Here is a 26579-nt window from a genome sequence, read left to right as displayed (position 1 = left end):
GGAGAAGAAATATCTCAGTAAACTACCCCAACTTTTAAAATGAATAATAAGGGAAGGTTCTCAGCTGAGAGGGTGAAAGAATAAGAAGTCATAGTAGGCTTGAGGAGGTATAACAATGTTTGAAAAAAATCTCTGTGATTACTGGGATAATAAGAAAATTTTTTGTTCAGTTGCTCAGTCATGTCCAATTTTTTGTGATTCTCAATAAAGCTGTCCATTGAGTTTATTTAGCAAAGATACAGAAGTGGTTTGTTGTTTCCTTTTCTAGTTGACTAAGGAAAACAGATTAAGTGACATGCCCTATCCACTAAACCACCTAGTTGCACTCAATATTTAAATTAAGAAGGTATTTAAAAAAATTGTCTTGCAGCATTGAGGGTCCAATTGAGGTCAATAAGATTTTCCTAAATAAAATAGTGGCATGGTCAGACTTGTGCTTTAGGAAGATAATTCTAGCAAAATACTTTTCATGGAAAACCTCTAGAGAGGCTATTTAGTCTGAGATCTGGGGTAGAATGTCCCCAGAGTGGTTCCAAGAGATCAGATAGAAAAAGATTCCTGCTAAGTGTGACTTTCTTTTCTCTCTTACCTAGGACTTTACAATGACCTTTTACTTCAGACATTATTGGAAAGATGAACGGCTCTTGATGGTAGATTAGTTCAAAAGATTTGGGTGCAGATGTATTTCTTGTACATTCCAAAAGATCTTTCATCCATGATACAATGGTAGAGAACATTATTCTCCAAGTATACTCCAATGGTAATGTCCTCTTCAGTTTCCAGTAAGAACAAAATTTTCCTGTCATGGACATGAAAAATGCTTTTCTTTTCCTAACCTCTTTCAGAGTAAATCAAATCAGGAGTGTGTCTGACTTTCTAAATATAAACTAGAAATTTCAAACAGCTGTTATGTTCATTGAATTATGTTGGGGCAGGGGTTGAGGAATGTTCTAAGTTTCATTACACAACCATCATTTTGCCAAATACAAGCCTTTCAATCTTATAAAATGATTTGGTCAAGATTTTATAACTTCAACTTCATCTAGCCATATCAAATACTTAGTATTTGGGTGTTGGGAGGTGGTTTCCAACTTTCCAACTTTTGTCCTCTATTTAACATTTAATGCACTTAAGTACAGAGCAGATTTCAATGAAATAAGAATGTCTCTTTGAAAATTGCCACAAGGAGGTCAAATCTACATAAACATCATTAATGATTTGTTCATGTTGGTTTATATCACCTTTTTAAATATATTTTGGTTTTTTCCCCACTTTAAAAGAAGAATCAGGTATGGGAAGGAATAAAGGTAACAGAAGAGAAATATCACCCAAAGACAATGTATCATTTACTGAATTCTTTCTCAGAAGCAAAACTTCTAATATTTAATAAAACTTCTATTCAGTTTCATATATGGCACAAAATAAATTTTCAAGAATATTATGAGTACAACAGGAAAATAACCAATCATGTAAAGAGGATGAGAAATAACAGTCAGTAGTACATTGGTTCCCCTAAGATTGAGAGGAAGGAATTCAGAATGTTAGGTAGAATCTTTATGGAACATTTATGGTGGTCAAGAACAGTGCAAAATAACAAAATAAAGGAGTTGCAGTTTACATCTATAGAAAGAGTTTCTACACTGATGAAGGACAGATACAAGAGATCAAGGCATTAACCAACTAGGAGTACCATTAGTCATTGTTACATCAGAATGAAACATGAGGAAAAGATTAAAAATAATACCATGAGTCATAGAACTAGCATTTTCAAAATCCCTTCTATTCATAAAAGGGAATTTGGGTGGTGCAGTAAATAGAGTACTGGACTTGGATTCAGGAAGACTTATCTTCCTGAGTTCAAATTTGACCTCAGACATTTCCTAATGGTGTGGCTCTGGGAAAGTCACTTAGCTCCATTTGCCTCAGTTCCCTTATTTGTAAAATGAGCTGAAGAAAGAAATGGAAAACTACTCCAGTATCTTTACCAAATATGAATGAAAATGAAAACATCCAAATAAAAAGTACTATTCATAAACCTAACAATATTTAGTTCGTGTCTAATTTTGCTGTGGTCCTATACACAAAAAGGTTTGACTACAAGGGATTCATTCCCAAAACAAGGTATTGCACATTTTTCTGACTTCAAAGAGCATACTTGCAACTTAGTTTGAGAAATAAAATTTAACACACTGAAAATAACATGTTATATGAATATAAAATTAAATGTAAAATTACTTCTTTTTTTTTTAGGTTTTTGCTAGGCAATGGGGTTAAATGGCTTGCCCAAGGCAACACAGCTAGGTAATTATTAAGTGTCTGAGGCCACATTTGAACTCAGGTGTACTCCTGACTCCAGGGCCAGTGCTCTATCCATTGCATCACCTAGCTGCCCATAAAATTATTTCTAAAATGGATAAGTACTCTTTCCTCCGATCTTATATCCTTGCCATGTTATTTAGAGTGTAATATATCACCCTATAGTTCAAATCTTGTTTACATTGAATGCTTTATCAACGATCAATTACATAAAGTGCCTCAGTAAAACTTAGACATTTCAACTTTTTTTATTCATGTATATTGAAAAGATATTTTTAGATGATGAAAAAATTGGTTCAGTTTAATACAAGATAACAATGACTTTCATTGTTTTATGCCATGAACAGCCTGAAACAATAGAAGAAAATAAGAATATGCATCTGTATCTTAAATTGTTATTCAAAAGCCAAGTGGTAAAAGCACCAGTCCCAATCCTTATCAGAATCAAGAGTACTACAACAGCATTTGAGCATAGACCTACTATTTTTCCCCTATCACACTTTTTGACAGAAATGTCTTAATAACTTGAAAATGACTTAGTTGATTAGATCATCAATACAGTGGGTTCAATCTACTCATTCATAATAGCTACCACTTGTTGGTTTTGCAAAATGCTTCACGATTATCTCTTTTTATCCTCACAACAATCATAGAAGGTAGGCGTAATTTTACTGATGAGGAAACAGAAACTGAAAGAGGCTAAATGGCTTGCCCAGAGTCACACAACTATCAAATATGTGAGGCCAGATATAAACTCAAGTCTTCTTGATTCCAAGTCCAATGTACAATCCAGTAGGTCCCCTAAGTTACCCCTATTATTGTGATAGCCAAATACATTTAACTGAACTTTTGGGGGGTAAAGAGGAATGTTGTCATATGAATAATAGCCTGTGGCTCTTAGTTTTTTCCCCAGATGAACACTATACTTTATTTTCTGCCCCTGGAGATAAACTTTCCATTCATCTAATCAATTCACAAGATTGATGGAGTCAAGTATCTTTTGTCTTTTGTTCTTTGTAAATAGGCTTGGGGACACACTGTCTATTCTGATCTGCTTTTGTTCTAATGAATTCCCAACCTGAACTTCTTCTACTAGACAGAATCAGAACAATAACTCCTGCCTCAAGCTTGGAAAATGCAGAAGAGAACAGAATAAGCAATAAACAGACTTCATTATTATGTAAGCCATTGACACAATCACATGAATTATACATTTTGAAATAATTTGTTTAAATTGCTTTAGAAACTGAGGAAGATAGGAACTAAGTGCTATTTATAGCTCAGAATGAGTCCTAAGCAAAGCAAGAAACGCAAATAAACTTCAAATATGAAGTGCATTGCTACATAACTCCAAATAGCATTTGATTTGCAAATAAGGATCTCTATATTTAATTCTAATTGGACACTCTTAATTAACTTTGTATCCCTAAAATATCATTTTGTTTTTCCTTTACAGATAAGTAAAATGTTCAGGTGACTAGTTAGGTTCCTAACTCCCTGTTTTCCTCACTTCATTCCTTTCCATCCAGGATATCTCCTGAAACAAAAACCCCTAAAGAAAGCTCAGCTATCCACTACTGGAACCAGTTTTATCAGATAAAAATCAGCTTTGATTTTCATCAATGCTCTTTCTATACTGATATATATTATGTGGGGGATGCTAGCAAGCAGACAACAAATTCTACTCCTATATGTACATAAGAATACCCATATAGCAATAGGGCTCTTTGGCAAAGCTGGTGACTTTGTAGCCTCTTCTACCCTCCTAGAGTCTACAGTCTAGTAGGGGAATGAAGCATTCATCTATTCTTGTATTACTGTGACAGGTGACATCTGAAGTGCATAGTCCACTGCTTCCCCTTCCCCATTAGCTCACTAACAACAAGCAAGTCTTTTTTTTAATCATATCAAATCTATGTTCATCAAAGGACCACCTGGGAAGGAGATAACATAGAGTCTTCTATGAGCCAGGTATTACTTCTTAACAACTCTGAGAGGTAGGTGCTTATAATCCCCAAGGCAGCTAGATGGTACAGTGGATACAGGTGTGTTACCTTGTGCAAGAAGTTAACCCTCACATCCAGGGCAATCTCCAGTGGTCCTGATTCATACCTGGTCACTGGATCCAGATGGCACTGGAGGAGAAAGTGAAACTCCCTCTTCACTCAATTCATGAGCTTGTCATGGCATCACCTCCCTGGTCTTCTTTGAGAATGAAAGATAAACATTCTCCTACTCCTCCTCCTCATCATCATTATCCCCATTTTATAGTTGAGGAAACTGAGAGAAATGGAAGTTAAGTGACTTTCTAAGGTCACATAGTAAACATCTGAAGTAAGATTTTGAACTTAGATCTTGTTTGCTCCAGGCCTAGTGTTCTAGAGATCAACTGTGCTGCAAATTGCTCCCAGATGTTCTTAAATGTACCCTATGAAAGTAAAATTGGGTATCATATTTATGACCCTCTCATTAACAGGAAATGGGGGAAAATTTCATAGAAGGCATCCCATGGATGGTGTAGCATCCACAGCTATCTTCTCTACTCAGATTTATAGTATACCTAGTTCCAAGTCAATTTATTACAATGAAGATTAATAATTGCATAATGTTTGAGATTATTCAGAGACCAGACAAATGACAGGAGAACACAAGTCATCTTGTATACCCATGGATCTACATTATAAAGTGATCTTTACTTTCCCCTATATTATTTCTCTCATAGGATAACTGTTTCTGCCATGTACTTTATGAATTTCAGCTGGTTTCCTCTTGACACTCAAAGCTGTAAGTCTATCTAATTTTAATGTCTAAGTCTCTGTACTTAAAGCATATTTAAATATACTGGTTGAGAATCATATCATTACTAACCATGTTGGATCAGTGCTACAGGCCAAATGAATTTATTTTTTAAACAGGGTTATTTAGTTATAAAGGTAAATCATAGTCTTTTTCAAGCACTACTTTCAGAAAGGTATAGTTTAACATAATTATAAATGCTTCAATTTCTATTATATTTTATGAAACTTTTTCAAAATATAGAGCTTCTAAAAGGGCATTTAACCTAGTTGAGTAAAGAGCCTCTGATGCCCAAACATCATCATCCTCTTCCCATTTAACACTTAACAAGTTTAGAATTAACACATTCACTATGAACCAATAACCTTTATGAAGGCCAGCCCCCAAAATTGGGGGGGTGGAGGGGAAAGTTTCATTAGCCAAATACTACATCTAGTAACCAATTCTGCATTAGAATCATAGAAGCCAAGTGGAAGAATTGAGAGGGATCTTCAAAAACATCTAGTCCAATCCCTTTATTATAGGATGTTAAACTAAGGTCTACAGAGGTTAGGTAACTTGTTCAAGGTTATAGAGATTTTAAGCAACATATAACTAGGTTGGGAATCCAAGTTCTCTGATTCTAAATTCAGTATGTCTTTTTACTGTGCCATGTTGCCTACCCATATTGCATGTGCACAGGACCTATAAAAATTATCAGACCCCAAAAAGACAAAGCCACAGAAACAAATGTTGAAGAATCCTTGTCCATTACCTTAAACAACCATCAGTTACAACTTCAACTTGAAATTCTGCTTCCAATATTTTCATAATGTCTGCACAAACATACTCCTGGATAAACATTTCTTTCTTTTTCTTTTTTTTATTATAGATATTTTTTGAGCTTTACAATATCCCCCCAAATCTTACTTCCCTCCCCCATGCCCCCAGCCCCCACAGAAAGCAATCTGTCAGTCTATACTTTGTTTCCATGTTGTACATTGACCCAAATTGAGTGTGATGAGAGAGAAATCATATCCTTAAGGAAGAGACAAAAAGTCTAAAAGATAACAAGATCAGACAATAAGATACCAGTTCTTTTCTAAATTAAAGGGAATAGTCCTTGAACTTTGTTCAAACTCCATGGCTCTTTATCTGGATACCAATGACACTCACCTTTGCAGACAGCCCAAAATTGTTCCTGATGGTTGCAGTGATGGAATGAGCGAGTCCTTCAAGGTTGAACATCACCCCCATGTTGCTGTTAGGATATACAGTGTTTTTCTGGTTCTGCTCATCTCATTCAGCATCAGTTCATGCAAATCCCTCCAGGCTTCCCTAAAATCACATCCCTCCTGGTTTCTAATAGAATAATAGTGTTCCATGACATACATATACCACAGTTTGCTAAGCCATTCCCCAGTTGAAGGATATTTACTTGATTTCCAATTCTTTGCCACCACAAACAGGGCTGCTATAAATATATTTGTACAAGTGATGTTTTTACCCTTTTTCATCATCTCTTCAGGGTATAGACCCAGTAGTGGTATTGCTGGGGCAAAGGGTATGCTCATTTTTGTTGCCCTTTGGGCATAGTTCCAAATTTCTCTCCAGAAAGGTTGGATGAGTTCACAGCTCCACCAACAGTGTAATAGTGTCCCAGATTTCCCACAACCCTTCCAACAATGATGATTATCTTTTCTGGTCATATTGGCCAGTCTGACAGGTGTGAGGTGGTACCTCAGAGAAGCTTTAATTTGCATTTCTCTAATAATTGATGATTTAGAGCAATTTTTCATATGGCTATGGATTACTTTCATCTCCTCATCTGTAAATTGCCTTTGCATGTTCTTTGACCATTTGTCAATTGGGGAATGGTTTTTTGTTTTAAAAATATGACTCAGTTCCCTGTATATTTTAGAAATGAGTCCTTTGTCAGAATCATTAGTTGTAAAGATTGATTCCCAATTTACTATGTTTCTTTTGATCTTGGTTACAGTGGTTTTATCTGTGCAAAAGCTTTTTAATTTAATGTAATGGAAATCATCTAGTTGGTTTTTGGTGATGTTCTCCAACTCTTCCTTAGTTAAAAACTGCTCCCCTTTCCATAGATCTGAAAGGTAAACTAGTCCTTGATCTTCTAATTTGCTTATAGTATGTTTTTTATGTCTAAATCCTATAACCATTTGGATCTTATCTTGGTAAAGGGTGTTAGGTGTTGCTCTAATCTAAGTTTCTTCCATACTAACTTCCAATTTTCCCAGCATTTTTTTTATCGAAGAGTTTTTATCCAAATAGTTGGCTTCTTTCGGTTTATCAAACAGCAGATTACTATAATCATCTCCTGCTTTTGCACATAGTTTATTCCACTGGTCCACCACTCAATTTCTTAGCCAATACCAGTTTTGATGACTGATGCTTTATAATATAATTTTAGATCAGGTAGGGCTAAGCCACCTTCTTTTGCACTTTTTTTCATTAAATTCATGGAAATTCTTGACTTTTTATTTCTCCATATGAATTTATTTACAATTTTTTCTAAATCATTAAAGTAATTTTTTTAGAATTTTGATTGGTAGGGCACTAAACATATAGTTTAGTTTTGATAGAATTGTCATTTTTATTATATTAGCTCTACCTATCCATGAGCAGTTGATATTTGCCCAGTTATTTAAATCTGATTGTATGAGAAGTGTTTTATAATTGCTTTCAAAAAGTTTCTGAGTCTGTCTTGGCAAATAGACTCCCAGGTATTTTATATTGTCTGAGGGTACTTTGAATGGGATTTCTCTTTCTAGCTCTTCCTGCTGTATCTTGCTAGACATATATAGAAAAGTTGAGGATTTATGAGGGTTTATTTTATAACCTACAACTTTGCTAAAATTGCTAATTGTTTCCAGTAGATTTTTGGATGATTTCTTGGGATTCTCTAGGTAGACCATCATGTTATCTGCAATGAATGAGAATTTTGTCTCTTCCTTCCCAATTCTAATTCCTTCAATTTCTTTTTCTTCTCTAATTACTGAAGCTAACATTTCTAATAGGATATTGAATAGTAGTGGTGATAATGGGCACCCTTGTTTCACCTCTGATCTTATTGGGAATACCTCTAGCCTCTCCCCATTGAATACAATTCTTGTTGATGGTTTCAAATAGATACTGCTAATTATTCCAAGGAACAGTCCATTTATTCCTACACTCTCTAGTGTTTTTAGGAGGAATAGATGCTGTATTTTGTCAAAAGCTTTTTCAGCATCTATTAATATGATCCTATAATTTCTGATAGGTTTGTTGTTGATATAATTGAGTATACTAACAGTTGTCCTAATATTGAACCAACCCTGCAATCCTGGGATAAATCCTACTTGATCATAATGTATTATCCTAGTGATAACTTGTTGTAATCATTTTGCTAAGATTTTATTTAAGATTTTTGCATCTATATTCATCAGGGAGATAGGTCTATAATTTTCTTTCTCTGTTTTAACTCTTCCTGGTTTAGGTAACAGCACCATATTGGTTTCATAGAAAGAGTTAGGCAAAGTTCCATCTTTCCCAATTTTTCCAAAGAGTTTATATAGAATTGGAACCAATTGTTCCTTAAATGTTTGGTAGAATTCACTTGTGAATCCTTCAGGCCCTGGAGATTTTTTTCTTAGGGAGTTCAATGTTGGCTTTTTCAATTTCTTTTTCTGAGATAGGGTTGTTTAGGTATTTAATATCTTCTTCATTTAACCTGGGAAACTTATATTTTTTTAAATATTCATCCATTTCACTTAGATTATCAAAGTTATTGGCATAGAGTTGGGCAAAATAATTTCAAATTATTACTTTAATTTCCTCCTCATTGGTGGTGAGTTCACCTTTTTCATTTATTATACTAGCAATTTGGTTTTCTTTTTTTAAATCAAATTGACCACAGGTTTATCAATTTTATTGGTTTTTTCATAAAACCAACTTTTGGTTTTATTTATTAATTCAATAGTTTTTTGTTTTTGCTTTTATTAATTTCTCCTTTAATTTTTAGAAATTCTAATTTGGTATTTAATTGGGGATTTTTAATTTGTTCTTTCTCTAATGTTTTAGTTGCATGTTTAGTTCATTGATTTCCTCTTTCTCCAATTTATTCATGTAAGCATTTAAATCTATAATATATCCCCTGAGAGCCTCTTTGAGTGAATTCCATAGGTTTTGAAATGTTGCTTCATTATTGTTATTTTCTAGGATAAAATGGTTAATTCTTTCTATAATTTGTTTTTTGGTCCACTCATTCTTTAAAATGAGGTTATTCAGTTTCCAATTGGTTCTAGGTCTATATCTATTTGGTCCAATATTGCATATGACTTTTATTGCATTGTGATATGAGAAAGATGTATTCACTATTTCTACCTTTCTGCAGTTAATCATTAGGTTTTTATGTCCTAGTACCTGGTCAATTTTTGTATAAGTTCCATGTACTGTAGAGAAAAAGGTATATTCCTTTCTATTCCCATTCAATTTCCTCCATAAGTCTACCATATCTAGTTTTTCTAACAATCACCTCCTTAACTTATTTCTTGTTTATTTTATGATTCTATTTATCTAGATCTGACAGTGGGAAGTTGAGGTCTTCCACTAGTAGAGTTTTGTTGTCTATGTCTTCCTGTAGTTCTTTCAGCTTCTCCTCTAAGAGTTTGGATGCTGTCCCATTGGGTGCATATATATTCAGTATTGAAATAAATTTATTCTCTATGGTACCTTTTGCAAAGATAAAGTTTCCTTCCTTATCTCCTTTAACGCTATCTATTTTTGCTGCTGCTTTGTCTGAGATAAGCATTGCTACCCCTGATTTTTTTACTTCAGCTGAAGCAAAATATATTTTGCTCCAACCTTTTACCTTTACTCTATATGTATCTTTCTGCTTCAAATGAGTTTCTTGTAAGCAGCATATTATAGAACTGGTTTTTTTTTATCTACTCTGCTATTCACTTACGTTTTAAGGGGGAATTCATCCCATTCACATTGAAAGTTATGATTACTAATTCTTTATTGCCCTCCATGCTATCTTCCCTCTGTTTGTAATTTCCCCCCTTTCCCCCTTATCTGTGTTCCCTAGTATTTTGTTTCTGAATACCACCCCCTTCAGTGTGTTTGCCCTCCTACATCACCCCTCCCCTTTCTTTCCCCTTTCCCTTTTCCCCTTTTCCATTACCTTCCTTTTGTTAGTTCCCCCTTTTTACCCACTCCCCCTCCCTTTCTCCATCCCCCCCTCCCCTTTTCCCCTTTTAATCCTTGAAAGGTTGGATGTTTTTTAAGTTAGCTAATTATGTATAAGTTGACTTTAAGCCAAGTCTGATGAGAAGAAGATTCAGGTGTTTCTCATCTGGTCCCTTCTTTCCCTCTATTACCATAGGTTTTTTTGTACCTCTTAGTGTAATGAGATTTACCCCCATTCAATCCCCTCCCTCCTCCTGTTTCCTTCCTGTCTGCCTTTTTAAGGAGGTAGTGTTTTTTAGATCATTCTGAGTCAGAAAATTTTGAGTATTTGCCACTTCTAGCTAAGTACATTCTATCTAATAGAGTTAAAATTCTTGAGAGTATTAGAGTCTTTCTCCCAAGTGGGGTTAAAGCCAGTTACATCCCATTGGATAGAAGTCTTATTGATAGGTCCTGAATGTCCATCACTTCTGGTTAGGTATATTCCCTGTTAGAGTTACAATTCTCAAGATTTATGAGAATCTTTTTCCCCATGCTGGGATATAGCCAGTTTCAACTTATTGGATAGAAGTTTTTTTTTCTTTTACCATTCCCCCCCATTTTTTTACCTTTTCATGTGTCTCTTGAACCTCCTGTTTGATGTCCAAATTTTCTATTTAGCTCTGGTATTTACATCAGGAATTTTCTGAATTCTTCCATTTCATTAAATGTCCATCTTTTCCCCTTGGAAGAGAAGGCTCAGCTTTGTGGGATAGTGGATTCTTGGTTGCATTCCAAGTTCCCTTGCTATTTGAAATATCTCATTCCAGGCCCTTAGATCTTTTAATGTTGATGCAGCCAGGTCCTGCATAATCCTTACTGTGGCTCCTTGATATTTAAATTGTTTCTTTCTTGCTGCTTGCAGGATTTTCTCTTTTATCTGATAGTTCTGGAATTTGGCCACAACATTCCTTGGTGTTTTCATTTTAGGATCTTTTTCTGGAGGGGATCTATGTATTCTTTCAATAACTACTTTGCCCTCTGGTTCCATGATATCAGGGCAGTTTTCCATCACTAGATTCTATAATATTAAGTCCAGGATTGTTTTCTCTTCAATGTTTTCATGAAGTCCAATAATTCTCAGGTTGCCCCTCCTTGACCTATTCTCAAGGTCAGTGGTTTTGCTGATGAGGTATTTTACATTTTCTTCTATTTTTTCTATTTTTTAATTTTGTTTAACTGCCTCTTGCTGTGTCATGGAGTCTTTAGTTTCTGTAGACTCCATTCTTTTTTTAGGGAGGAGTTTTCCTTATTAACCTTTTCCAACTCCTTGTCCAATTGGTCAATTCTACTTTTGAAAGAGTTTTCGATTTGACCACTTGAGGTTTTGAGAGAATTATTTTCTTTTTGTACTTGCCCAATTGAGGATGAGAGAATTATTCTCATTTTGTATTTGTCCAATTGATGATCTGAGAGATTTATTCTCATTTTGTATTTGTCCAATTGTATTTTCTAAGGATTTTTTTTCTTGTTGCAAGGTAGTAATTGTCTCTCCCAAATTTTCCAGTTGATTTTTTAACTCCTTCCTTATTTCTTCAAGGAAGTCTTTCTGTGCTGAAGACCAGATTGTATTCTCCTCAGAGGTTTTAGTTCTCTCTGAGTTAGGGTCTTTTCCTTCCAAGATTTTTTCTATGGATCCACCTTTCTGCTGACCCTTCTTCATTTTGCTAAGACCTTGAGTTGGGGAGGGGCTGGTTCACGGGGCTTGGGATTGCTAGAGGCTTTATACCCTGAGTGCAATTTCTCTTGGTGGCTAGTAGGAGGTGCTGGTTGCCTTCTCTGGAGTGTCTGTGACCTTGATTGAGGCCTTCTCCCTTAGCTCAAAGGGAATGATTAAAGCCATTGAATCCTTTTGCCTTCAATCAATGCTGGTCTTTACCCTGGGGTGAGGTCATTCCTCTCCCTATTATCAGCTGGGCTGGTTCTTCTGCTCACACACCTGTGCCTGAGGCAGAAGTAGTCTCTAATTGTTTGTTCTGTGAAGAGGTCTCAGCTGTAATGGAGGCATTGACTCAGAGTTCCTCAGACTAGAGGAGCCCAGAGATACTGTCCACAGCTCTCCTGCACCAGAACTCTCCCCCCCCAGCCCTGTGGACAAGCTCCAGCAGGTCAGCACCAACCAGTCTCTGCTCACTAATTGTCTCAAGCCCCCGCTGTCTAGCCCCACTGCTTATCCAGCAGGTCCAGAGCTCAGGCCTCCAGGCTCCCTGGCTCCAATTCATCCACTAATCTGGCTTATCCAGGGCTGATCCACCCTCTGCACCCAGACTCACCCTCCTGAATTCACCCAATGCTGCTGAGGGAGACAAATCCTGAGGTAGATGTTCTTTCTCCTGGCTTTTCTTTCTGGGTTTTGTGGGTTGGATTTCTGTTAAGAGGTTTGTTTCATATGATAGATGGGGAAAGATCAGGAGACTTTATAACTGTGCCTGTCTTCTCTCCATCATCTTGGCCGGAAGTCCTAAACATTTCTTCTTTAACAAAATTTTAAGCTTTTAACTAACAGAAATTTATTTTTCTCTCCCTCCCAATTTTCATCTCATTGGAGGGAAAAGAAAAATAAGGTTCTTGTAACTAATTAATAAAATTGAAGAAAACAATTTCCCTTATTGGTCCTGTTCAATATGTCTCATTCCCTAAGTCTATCACTTCTATGCCTTCTTTTTTTTAGTTTTTTTTCAAGGCAAATGGGGTTAAGTGGCTTGCCCAAGGGCACACAGCTGTAATTATTAAGTGTCTGAGGCAGGATTTGAACTCAGGTACTCCTGACTCCAGGGCCAGTGCTCTATCCACTGCGCCACCTAGCTGTCCCCTCTGCCATCTTCTCATGAAGCCCCGTTGTTAGATCACTTGGTCACCACTCAAGATATGAATCAGATGGTCAAAGATACCCTGAGTTAGTTAGTACTGTGTTTACCAGTATCACATTGACAATGATTCATACTTAAGCTGTTGACAGACCTACTAAAGTCCTTATATATTTGAAAAGGAATAATTTTTCATTGTTCCTATATAAAACATAACTCCAGTGAGGGAATAATGGATCACAAGAGACCTGGTCTTGAGGTCAGAAAATTCTGGACTCAAGTCCTGCTTCTGAAATATACTGGTTGTATGTTATTCTGGGCAAATCACTCAATGTCTCATTACCCCAGATTGCATTTCTGGGAAGGTGTGCATTGGTAAACAGTTTTCCTCACCTGAGAATTCTTTATATCAATGAAATTTCAAATCCAGTCCCTATCCCTCTATTTCTCAGGTGCTATCTCCTATTGTAAGTAAGGTCTTTCCTGGTACCTTCACCCACCCATAGTCACCTTCTCCTGAAATTAGTTTATATATTCTTTGTACATGTTCTATCCTTGCTAGTAGATTTATAAGGCTCTTGAGAGCAGGTAGCGTTTCATTTTTGAAATTTTTGTTCAAGCATTTCAGTTCTATCAAACTCTTCATGATTCCATTGGGATTTCCTTGGCAAAGATACTGGAGTGGTTTGCCATTTCCTTCTCCAGCTCTTTACAGATGAGGCAAAGAGGGTTAAATGATTTTCCAGGGGTCACACAGCTAATATGTATTGCAAGGCTAGATTTGAACTTAGGTCTTCCTGACTCTAGGGCCAGAACTCAAGACACTGCACCACTAGCTACCCACAAAAATGTTTACTGACATTAAATCAATGAAATCAGAGATTAAATTGTCTCAGGTATCTATAAATACCTTTTGATGATTTTAGTTTGCATTCTGGCTACCAAGGTACATATTCTACATACCCAGCATTTTTCCTATTGAACTAATTGCTTCTTATAAAGTTGCTCCCTTTGAAAAGTATTAATAACCAGGTAAGTATTTGATTTAGGGTACATTAAAACATATCAGTAAAGTCTAGTATTCATTCTATTACATGGTATTACATGGAATTGTACAGGTCAAGGCTTGCTATATTTACAATATTTGTCTATAAATTCCAATTTTGTTCCATTTTTTTCAGTGTCTTATGAGAATTTCTAATTATAATAAAATACTTCAAAACCATCTTTGGAAAATAAAGTTACTCTGAGGTAAAGTCCTAGGTTTTGAATTCAAGAACTTGGCTTCTAATTCCTGATCTGCCACTTAACTATCTAATGGGATATTAGGCAAATCATTTCATCTCACTGGACCTCAGTTTTCTCATCTGTAAAATGTGGATGGCTCTAAAGCCTCTTCTAACCAGATCTATGAGCTGTGATTTCATATAATCCTATGACTTAATGACCCTTAAGGTCATTTCAAGCTCTGAATCTAAAACCATTTCAAGGCCCTATGATCATAGTCATATCCCTCCACTAATCCAAGGTTCTTTACATGAATCCCAAAGAAGGTCTTCATTCTAGTGAAGCTATTGAATGTAAGGAGTGGGTAAAAGATCTAAAGGCAAAGGTTTGGCAAACATGTCAAATAATCTTTAGTTTACTATGCTAAGCTTGTGAAAGCTGTCTATAAGATGCCATATATACAAGTGTAATTATTGAAAAACTTGGATTTCTTTTGAACACAAGAATTAATCAGACAAGAAGCATATATGGAGTCCCTACCCTGTATCAGTTGTTCAAAGTCCTCAGAGTCTATGGATCAGCCCCACAAATTTTACAATGTAGTTCTAAGTATTTTATTTTATTTTCCTTTCTTTTTTATATGCATATGCTGGAAATAAGGCCTAAAACTCAGATGAGCATATTTCCCTTTCCTTATTAAAGAGTTCAGGAGAGGTTAGGTGGAACAGTGGATAGAGCACTAGCCCTGGAGTCAGGGGTACCTGAGTTCAAATCCAGCCTCAGACACTTAATAATTACCTACCTGTGTGGCCTTGGGCAAGCCACTTAACCCCATTGCCTTGCAAAAATCTAAAAAAAAAAAAGAGTTCAGTTCATCTAGTGAACTAGCCTTCTAGAGTAGCACTGGCATAGTCTGTTACTTAAACTACTAAGAAGTGTTTATTAAACATCTACTATGCTCTATACACCTTCTGGTTTAAACTGGCTTATTTTTATCTAGTCAGCCAACTGACATATAGCAGTAACAAAGTTGCTAATCTCTCATTGGCTAAATTAATGATTTATCCAAAACTGTTTTGTAGAGTTTTTGTTTTTGTTTATTGTTTATTATGAATTTTAGAATTTTTGTGAACTGGGACAGCTAGGTGGTGAGGTGGATAGAGCACCAGCCCTAGACTCAGACGGACCTGAGTTCAAAGCTAGCCTTGGATACTTGATACTTATTATCTGTGAAAACTTGGGCAAGTCATGTAACCCAGATTGCCTTGCATCCAGGGTCATCTCCAGTCATTCTGATTCCAATCATTCTGATTCATCTTTGGCCACTGGACCCAGATGGCTACAGAAGAGAAAATAAGGCTGGTGGCTTAGCAAAGGACCCCCTCACTCAAATCCAGTTCATGTGCTTGTCATGGCATCACTCCCCAATGTCATGGTTTTCTTAGGGAAAGAAGGACAACTATCATCACTATTTATTAGTAAGAGATTATACTTTCTGGTTCCACATTTATCTAAGAATCTTTGATACTTACATGATTCTTATATCTGGTAATAGCCATAGTTCTTTTGGAATTCAGAGAAATGCTTGCATTGTTGCTGGTCCTCAGAACCCTGCCTACTTACCATCAGGAATTATCAAATCTTGGAGTTGGAAAAGACCTCAGATGCCATTAAATCCAAGCCAAAACTGAACAAGTATCTTTCTGCATTGATGGAGTCAAATTCAAATAGCAACAGATTACTATGGGCCATGTGGTGATATGGAAAAAACTATAAATTAACATTACATATGTAAACATTTGCAGTTTTACTCTGGGAGTCCTTTGAAGTTTTGCAGCTACAAATTCTGTACCTCTTCTCTATATCATTTGTTGTTCAATCATTTCTAACTCTGTGACCCAGTGAACCATAGCACTCCAATCCTATCTATAGAGTTTGTTTGTTTGTTTGTTTTTAGCAAGAATACTGAAGTGGTTTGCCATTTCCTTCAATGAATTAAGGCTAACTCCAGGAGGCAGTTAGTGCAGTGGATAGAATGCCCAACTTGGCATCAGGAAGACCTGAGTACAAATTAGGCCTTAGACACTTGGACAAGTCACTTAACCCTATTTATCTCAATTTCCTCATCTGTAAAATGAACTGGAGAAGGAAAAGGCAAACCACTTTTGTATCTTTTCCAAGAAAACCCCCAAATGGGGTCATGAAGAGTTGGGCAAATAGAATAATTTCTAACTCCAGGCTCAGAATTCTATCCACTGAGTTATCTAGTTCCACATCATACCAAACAACTAGTCACCAAATGTCTTCTTGAAGATGTCCAAGAAAGAACCACTAACTCCTGAGGCAATATAATTTGATTTTAGATAGTTCTTATTTTTAGGTGAGAGCACAATGTGGTAGACTTAGTTTCAAACCCTGTCTCTGACATAGATTTACTGTGTGGCCATCACTTAAATCTATGAGAGTAAATCATTTAATCTATGAGAGTGTCCAGGCAATTTTCTGAGACTCTAGAATAGCTACAGATCAGTCAGTGTATATGCAACTTCCTCAGTGGAAATTTCCTCAACCATTAAAATCATAAGCTCAGTTCTGATTTTTTACAAAAAAAAAAGTTGTTAAAGTGACTGGTTGAGGATGGGAGTTGCCAGGTTTAGAAGAAAAGCTAACTACTTCTTGAATGGTCTCCATCCTTATTGGGTGGTGTTGCTCTTTCAAGGCATTTCCAAGAGCATGACTTTCTCTTAGTCAAGGCCTTTAATCTAACCATAGAAATGGAATTAATGAGTGGAGGGAGTCCTGAATAATAAAAGGATAGGAAGAAAATCTGATTTCTTGAGACCACTTAAGGCACCTGAGGAAAACAACGCCAACCTTCTACAAACTACTACTACTATGAAGAAAAAAATAAGAATGATAGATATTTATATATGCTTTAAGGTTAATAAAGTACACATATACTTACATAAATTTTACATATGTATTCTGTCTTAATTACTAACTCTTCTTCCCTGTAACACCATTGCTTAACTCATTCTTTACCCATTGGTTTACCCTGCTTTGAAGTATTTATAACTATTTATTAATTTAAAAAAAATCCTTTGGTTTGTTTTGAGACCCTAGAAAAGGAATCAGTCTACATTCAAAAAGAGAGCTTCCTTTGTCTTTTCTACAAAGATGACTATAACCTTTCCCTTAACTGCCCTTAAGTGTACAAAATACTCCAAATCAATAATACCTTGGATTTATCAGTTTTATTTTGGTTCTAGTTTCTAAAACTTAGGTAAACAACAATGTAAAATATCAACTTTAATGAAACAAAGATGGACATTGGAGTTGCTATATGCTTTTGAAGAGGGTGCAATGTAGAAAAAAAATAGGGAAAGGAAAAGATTATTTTGTTTTTAGCCAACCTAGAGCTTTCTACCAAAGCTTTTTTGTGGCTTCCATATTAGCAATAACAGCAACACCTGTGATAACATCATCTTTTAAAGCAGTGATTCTCAAAATTCTCAAACTCACATAAAACCCCTTTAGTTTAACCAAAAACCTTGGCAAAACCCTTAAAGTAAAACTATCTAAAATTATTATTTTTATTTTCTATTAATGGCATAAAGTTAATTTAAAAAAACTTGGGGGTGTTTAAGGTTCCTTGCAGCAGTTTGAAAAATATTGCTCTAGAATACCTCCCATTTTTATCTATTCCATCCTCTCCCACATCTCATTCTTCATGACATACTTAATACAATAGAAGTATCAGCTCCACTCATATGAACTTTATTATGTCTCCTTTAATGCTGCCAAAGATTTCTTGGCTGCCATACTAAATCACTGACACATTATTAAGCTTACAATTAACTTTTTAAGCTTTTTCCCAGATGATTTACTAACCACCCCTTGTCCATTTTGAATTTGTAAAGTTATTTTTAAATGAATTATATGTTCATTACATTTAGACCAAGGTTCCTGTCTGTTGAGACTATTTTGAATTCTGACAGTATCAACCAGCATGCTAACTATTCCTGCCAGATTTTAGTCATCTGCAAAAATTTAAAGAGTATGACTTCTATTTGTTCATCCAAGTCATTGATAAAAAATATTGTCAGAGATTCATGTATAGATACTTGGAGACACTTCATTGTAGATATCCTTTCAAGGATATCAGACCTTCAATAAATCTTCTTGGGGTACAGATAATCAATTCCAAATAATGGACTATATAATGTTATGTGGTTTTCTAAGATATATATTCAGTCAGCACTCCTTATGTATGGTTTAGTGGCCTCCATTTCTGTTTGAGTTTAATATCACTGTTGTATAAAATAAGCACAGAATAATTGTTCTCCAAATCTAGCCAACATAGATCCCCTCCAGGAACTGAAAGAAGAAAGATCGATTCCTAACCTCCCAGATAACTCATGCCAGTTATATAATATTCTCTTTACCTGTCCTAGTCTGCCATGTTGAACTTAGATAATGTATTTCATTTGGATTTTCCATTTTTTTTCTGACCATGTGCTTGAATGTGCCAATTGTTTCATTAAAAGATATGTTTTAGTTATTTCAAAATGAACTTCAAAATCTTATCATCAAAAAGAGAAAAAATGTGATTTCTAAGAAAAATGAAGAAATTTTTGTGTTTTTTAAAAAGATTCTTCATATTTTAAGAGCTTTGCTAGTTTTAATTTTTAAAAAGTTTTCTTTTGGTGCAGAATTTTGATTTTACTGGTATATACAGAGCTTCCTATGAACAAAATATATATGTAACAAAAAATTAAGCAACTTTTATAATTTCTGCTCTTATTGTGATGTTGTGACTTTCCTTGGGATCAAATTAATGTCTGAAGTGGGATTTAAGTACAGTTCTTTATGATTCCTAATCCATTATTTGGGCTATAATTGCTGGCTCTGTAGTTAATAAGTTAATATAATTTGAATGATGACTTGGTCTTCTTTTATAAAATATGGAATCATACAATTCTAGAGAGATTATAAAAACAAGGTGACTTTTGAGGTCCTTTCCAACTCTAAATCTATCTCTCTAGAATTGTATGATTCCTACAGATGCTGAGATTTTTCAATTGCTTCTATTTGTCAATGGTATTAAGTCCTGGAGTATTGTAGAACCTCCCATAAGATGTGTGTTACTACACAAAAGAGTTTGGGCTATCATCCACACAAGAAAATATCAAGTAGATAAAGAATATCATGGAATACATGCATAATAGATGGATATTACAAAGGGCTTATCTCTGTTTATCTACATCTTTGACAGAATAAATGGAAAATAAGTTGAATTCAGAGTTAAATAGAAGAGAACAGAATTACCCTTGGGATATTTCAGAGTTCTTTTAATAATGCTAAATTTCTTTCATCTCTTTAGTACTGATGGTGGTGCATGGCTATAAGTTAGATTTTAAAGAGTTGAAGAGAAGTATATGGTGACAAAGCTGAAACATTGTGTATAGTCTGCTTGACTATGAAGGGAGATAAAATGGAATATGAATGGAGTGGAAGGATAGAGGGGAGTCTTTAGGACTTGGGAGACAAGAACCTATTTGTAAATAGTTGGAAAGATAATGGCAGTAGTCAGGGAGACATTGAAAATGCATGATAGGGGCGGCTAGGTGGCACAATGGATAGAGCACCAGCCCTAGAGTCAGGAGTACCTGAGTTCAAATCCAACCTCAGACACTTAATAATTACCTAGCTGTGTGGCCTTGGGCAAGCCACTTAACCCCATTGCCTTGCAAAAACTAAAAAAAAAGACAAAAGAAAAAAGAAAAAAAAAGAAAATGCATGATAAAGGATAATTGTTAAAACCAGAGTCATGGAGGTATAAGAGTAGGAAGGGATAAGGATATTTTAGATACCTATTAGAGAATTAAGTTTTTCTTCTGTGACAGAAGGGACTGAAGAGAAAATGGGTAATGATGCAGAGAACTACAGTTTCTCATTGAAGGACAGGGGATGAGTTTTTATATAGCACTTACTAATGCAAGGCACTGGGTTGAGGACTTTTGATGGATACATAAATTACCTGCTATAAGCACAGGGATATAAAGTTGTTTTTGAAGACTTAAAGGAAAAGGAAAAGAGTTGATACAATTACTGCTAAGCAATTACCCAGAGAGGCAAAAATAAATCAGGGCAGAATTAAGAAGAAGCAATAAAAGCTCAGAAGTTATGTTCCTTTAGAAATTACTGCTACCAGGGGTAGAGCCAAGATGGCTGTAGGAGAAGAGCCTCTCTTAGGTGCTCTCTCCAAAATATTTCAAAAAACCTTAAAAGTATGACTCTAAATGTCCAAGAGACAGAACCCACAGAAAGATCAAGTGAGGCAATTCTCTAGCCCAAGGTAATGTGGAAAATAGTGGAAAAACTCTGTTCCACATGGTTGGAGGGGTGAGGAACTTCAGATTCCTGGGAATAGCACCAGGCCACCTGGGAATGCCGGCTCCCAGCAGCAGAAACAGTTTCCCGACCAGGGAGCACCAAGCACAACTTGGAAAATCAGCAGGGAGACCTCTGCCAGAGTACGTGCAAAGCCCAGGCTCTCAGCTTGGCTGGCACTCAGAGTAGCCCATATCCAAGAAATGCAATCAGGCAAGTGGAGTCACCCAGCAGGAGTCTCCAGGCAGCTGCTCCCTGAGTGCTCAACCTACAGAAGGTCAGGGAGTAGAGAGAGACTGCCAAGGTCTGTCCTCTGTCCCTGGAACAGGACTCTGGGGCTTTGACCACATTCAGACCATGGTTGCAGTCTAGGCCCCCCATAGAACAGGGACCACCACCCCACCACCACCCCCACACACACAGCCCTGTGGCAGAGGGGTGAGCTTGTAGTCATTCACAGACCAGGAGAGCAGTCAGAGTCTCACACACTGAGGTCCTTGTGGGGGTATCCCAATAATCCCAAAACCAGGCACAGACTGGGGAAATGAGTGAACAGGGGGGAAAAAAGGAACCTGACCATAGACAATTACTTTGGTCCCATGGAGGACCAAAATACTCAATCTGAAGATGAGAAAGTCCAAGCTTCTGCATCTAAAGACTCCAAGAAATATAGAAGTTGGGCTCAGGCAATGACAGAGCTCAAAAAAGATTTTGAAAATCAAATAAGGGAGATAGAAGAAAATTTGGGAAAAGAAATGAGAGAGATGTAAGAAAAACATGAAAACAAGTTGGTCAAGGAGATCCAAAAAAATGCTGAAGAAAATAACATGTTAAAAACCAGTTTAGGTCAAATGGATAAAACACTTCAAAAAGTTATTGAAGAGAAGAATGCTTTAAAAAGCAGAAATGGCATTGGATCCAGATGGCTCTGGAGGAGAAAGTGAAGCTGATGACATACCACAGTACCTTGTCATCTCAAAAATAATAATAAAAAATGCTTCTCATGGCTTCACCTCTCTGATGTCATGGTCCTCTTCAAAAATGAAGGATGAAGGACAAACATCTTCATCATCATCATCTTCATCATCATCATCATCAATAAATGTCCACTATTTTCCAGGTACTCTGTTAGGTTCTGCTAGGAATACAAACAAAATAATGAAACAGGAGGCATACATGTATATGACTCTAAAATAAGGTTGTGTGTGATAAAAATACACTAAACAAAATCTTCAGGGACTAGTCTGAGTAAAAGAAAGTTTTTATTTGCTTTTCTTGAGAGAAGGGCACACTCCATGTCTCACAAAGGTAGTGAAGATCAAGGAGTGCCTCCAAACTGACAGTCAAGCAAGATTATATGGCCTAACTCAATCCCCTCCTCCTCCCTATCCTCTCTCTCTGTCGATTCAGTGGTTAGTCTTCAGAGTTACATTCTATACGCAAAAATCTACCCCAGCAACAAAGAAAAGAATGAAAGGTTTTCATAAAATATTACCTCACCATCCAGATGGTGGGAATAATATTCCAGGATAATAACTATCTTATTGAAGTAATGTAATTTGTCTTGGAACACAAGGTCTAGGAACAGTCTATTATCCTCCCAGTTAGTAAAAAATATCCTTATCAAGAAAACAGGTGGCATTACAAGTCTCATTTGGAATGCAAGGTCTTTCTTCTAAGAATAATCTAAGAATTAAGAATTTAAAAAAATTAAGAAATTTTCTTAATATTTCTTTACCCTGAGATGATTTCATTAGGAATATTAACCCTAAGAAGGTTTTATTGGGAATATTCTGATCAAGGTAAAAAGTGAAAATACAAGAGAACTACAAAGTGTTGACATCATCCAGAGATGACAAAAAGTACTAACAATGGAGAGGGAAAATTGAGCTAAGCATTGAAGGATAGGAAGAAATTGGAGAAGCATCCCTGAAAGCAAAGACCTTATAGATTAGATTGCCCCTATCCAATAGTTACATTGAAGTATTGGAGCAAGCTAAATTGTTTGTAGAAAACTTGCAAATAGTTTTGAAAAATTTAACTATGAAGTGTCGGTAAGGATTGTCTACAAAGGAAAGTCTGCAGAATACGCTATCTGAATTACAGTAGCAAAATTTCTTGAGATCTTTTGGCCTAGAAATTAAAAGTTCATACTTTCATTTAATTCATTATTTTCTTCTTAGAAAAAATTTACTATGTTCTTGATCATGTTAGTATGTCTTGTTGCTTATTGCAACAATGTAAGCTCATTGCAAGTAGGAATTGTTTTATTCTGTGTATTTGTATCCTCAGCTTCTCCGACAGAGTCTGATACATAGTAAGCACTTAAATACTTTATTGATAATTGTGAGGGGGAAAGAAGGGCTTAAGTACTTATACTAATGAAAATTCCTTACCTTTCCCCAGCAAGTTGGTACAACAGACTTTTCATTAATTTTGTGCTAAGAAGGAATATTTTCTTTTTTGTCCTGCAATCCTATTTCCTAGCCAATGTTGATGGTGATGCTGTCATGGGTTTCACTTTGGATTGATGCAAGAGCTGTTCCTACTACATTTTCATTGGGTAAATCTTCATGAACCTTTGTACAATGTTAATAACTGTATAGACAATTGAGAGAAATGAAGACAGGAGTGATTTAGTTTGGAATATAGATGTTGTTTAAATGGTTTCTGTGTGGCTCCTTCCTCTAGTCTAGACAATAATAATGACTGAATGAGATTGAAATAATCCATTAGCCACAGGGGTTGAGTGATGTTTGGAGATGCTTTTATTCATTTGTTCATTTATTCGTTTATAGGAATATATACATATATAGTTAAATGAATATATATCCAAATATTTATACATATAAATATATATGAAGAAAGTGGGATTAAAAAAGAAAGCATAAGTATGACATGTTCCAAGCACCATGCTAATTACTAGAGATACAAGAAATCAAGTTAGCCCCTGCCTCAAGGAGGCTTGTGGGAGAAGACAAAGCATAGAGAACTAGAAAGGGAGAGAGGAACAGATGAAGCAACATGACCTTGAGCAGGCAGGAAGTAGCTAGGAAGATACCTGAAACTCAGAAAGATTGTGCTGAAATTTACCTGTGTGAGCCATCAGATCCAGAAATAGAATCCAGGTTATGAGTGGGAAGGAAGTGAAGGTGATAATCTGACTAGAAGCATGAAAGCTCTAGCATAGTAAAGAGGTGATATACTGAGTTATTCCCATATAATCAGGCATACCTTGAGCAAAACTGAGAAGTAAGCCAAATTTAATTTGGGAAATCCCATTTTTATCTTTCTCCTTTCTTCATCCTCCTTTTCTTCTTCCAGTTCATACTGCCTGGGTCTGGTTCCCCCACACAAGGAGAAAACTTATCTGATCAATTATTTAATGCTAAGGGATTTCTGACACCCTTCCCCAATGCGTTTAAGTTTTGAAAGGGTGTGTCACAGGGAGACACACATGTTTAATACAAAGACACAATATTGAACACAAAGACATTTATTTCAAATGGTATAATTTCAGATACTTGATGTCTGAGTTGGGAGTCAGTTGAGACAAAAGGGACTTTCTCAATGCTTTTCAGAGCAGGATACCAAATAAATAATTAATTATTCTATTGAATTTGCTACTTGCTACTCTTAAACATATCTAATTATGAAAAAAATAGAAACTAAAATTCATTGTAATTCACAGACTTGTAAAACCAGGAGTAGAAGATCCTAAGATCATAGAATAAGAAATAAAAATTGGTTTAGACATCATCTAATTAAACTCTTCTCATTTTACAGTGCATAGAAGAAGGAACTAAGACCCAGAAAAGTTAAGTAATTTACCCGAAGTTATGTAGGTAGTAAATAGAAGAGCAGAAATTCAAACTCAAATCTCTCTGAATCCAGTACTGTTTCCATTGTACCAAAAAAATCATCTCATTTCTATCAATTTTATTCTTTCTCATATAATAGTAGTCAGGCAAAATTAATGGTTCACAATCATCAAATTTATGTCTAATATGCCAGAAAAATTGTCTTATAAATTAAATGTTCATGAATTGTTGGCATTTTTTCAAAAGATTACTAGGTTATATAGGGATACTTCAGCAACATTGTGAATTTGGTTCTAGAACACTACAATAAAATTACTCTCAGAAGAAGGTAATGAAATTTTTTTTGTTTCCAAATGCATTTAAAAGTTACATTTATACAACAGTGTAGGCTGTTAAATATGCAATAATATTGTGTCAAAAAAACCAACGTATATACCTTAAGATAGTATCTGTCCAGCACAATAAAATGAGGTATGCAGGTATTATTATTATTAATTTTTCTTTATTATTGTTGTTCCTCCAATATAGAATCACTCCAATACCTCTTTGTGACAGCCAAATGATCCTGGGTCCTTGAGGGCTATGCCTCAGAGCAAAAACTCTGGCAAACCCTACTAGATCGCTGACTTCAGGTATGTAGCTGACTATAGACTATTATGTCTGTGTTCTCTATCTGAGGTACAATTAAGCTAAGTTTGCAAAGGCTCTTCAAGTTAGCTTCAATGGGATGAATTTGTCAGCTCCAGCAACTCTCAGAGGTCATCTTTAGTATGTCTATGTAAGGAAGAAAGAATGCAGAAGGGCAAAGCTTTTATATACTACCTACCTTCTACCAAGCACTGTGTTAAATGCTTTACGAATATTATTTCATTTGGTCCTCACATCAGCCCTGCAAGGTGGGTACCTTTTATTATCTCCATTTTACAGTGGAGGAAACTGAGATGAACAGACAGGTTAAGGAACTTGGCCCATGATCAGTCAATCAATAAGTGTCTGGGGCTGGATGTAAACTCAGGATTAACACTATCAAATCTGATTTATGTGATAAAACTTTTATATTCTTTTTTGAGACAATCAGGGTTAAGAGTTAAGTGACTTGTTCAGGGTCACACAACTAGAAAGTGTCTGAGGTCATAGTTTAATTCCTACCTAGCTGCCCCAAGCAACTTTTCTTAAAATATATTAGCTACACTCATGAATATGTAGTTTAAAAACTGTTATAATTAATTTGGAATTATATTCTTCCTTCCATAAATATGTATGAGTTTTCTGGACTATCGACAACTGCTTAAGGATGTTAATCTTGTCCAGTCCCGCCCAATAAAAAAAAAAAGATAGAATTAGACTAGGTAGGCACCTAAAGCTTTCAGACTTTAAATCTATGACCCTTATAGCCTAAATACCCTTGTGATCTGGAAAGGATTATACTTCCTACCTTCACAGTACATGTTGTTCACTGTTATGTCAACTGTTTTATTGTATCAGGGACATCATCATCAACATATCATAACATTTACATTTACTATCGTCTTTACAAATAATACCACATTTGATCCTCAAAACAGCCCTTGAAGGTAAGTATTATTATTACATTTTACAGATGTGCCAATTTTATAGATGAGGAAACTGAGGCAAACAGTTTAAGTAACTTGCCCAGGGTCACACAGTTAATAAGAGTATGAGGCCATATTTGAACTCAGGTCTTCCTGATTCTAAACCCAGTTTTCTATCCACTGCTTCACAATAACTATCAAGACTAGGTTGTGTATAACATAGCAATAGAAGTTTTTCACTAAAGCATGCATCTTGTCTAACGGATATAATTCTTTCCCTCAGCTGGCATCCAGTTTATCTCCCCTCCATCTAGCCATATTTATGACTTGAGGAAATAATATTTGGGAAGCTGGAACTGGGCTTTTTATTCAACCTTCATATGCACTTAGACATACAACTGAAAGGAATCAATAAGCTCAATTGTGCACAGATATTCAATAAGGTTTTGGGC

At 35.7% G+C, this 26579-nt stretch overlaps 1 protein-coding gene across 1 annotated transcript in view; it reads left to right on the top strand.

Moving 5' to 3' along the window:
• The window catches only part of GABRR3 (gamma-aminobutyric acid type A receptor subunit rho3), a 135071-nt gene that overhangs the window by 100873 nt on the left and 7619 nt on the right, over positions 1–26579 (top strand). Inside the window, 5 exon segments of the mRNA XM_074192787.1 lie at positions 12311–12507; positions 14971–15063; positions 15225–15275; positions 23160–23242; positions 23244–23316. Of these exon segments, the coding sequence (XP_074048888.1) occupies positions 12311–12507; positions 14971–15063; positions 15225–15275; positions 23160–23242; positions 23244–23316 (497 nt within the window).

The sequence above is a fragment of the Macrotis lagotis genome, chromosome 6 (assembly GCF_037893015.1).
Source record: "Macrotis lagotis isolate mMagLag1 chromosome 6, bilby.v1.9.chrom.fasta, whole genome shotgun sequence".
NCBI classification, from domain to species: domain Eukaryota; kingdom Metazoa; phylum Chordata; class Mammalia; order Peramelemorphia; family Peramelidae; genus Macrotis; species Macrotis lagotis.
Note: the sequence above shows the minus strand (reverse complement) of the source record. Positions and strands in the feature narration are given on the sequence as shown.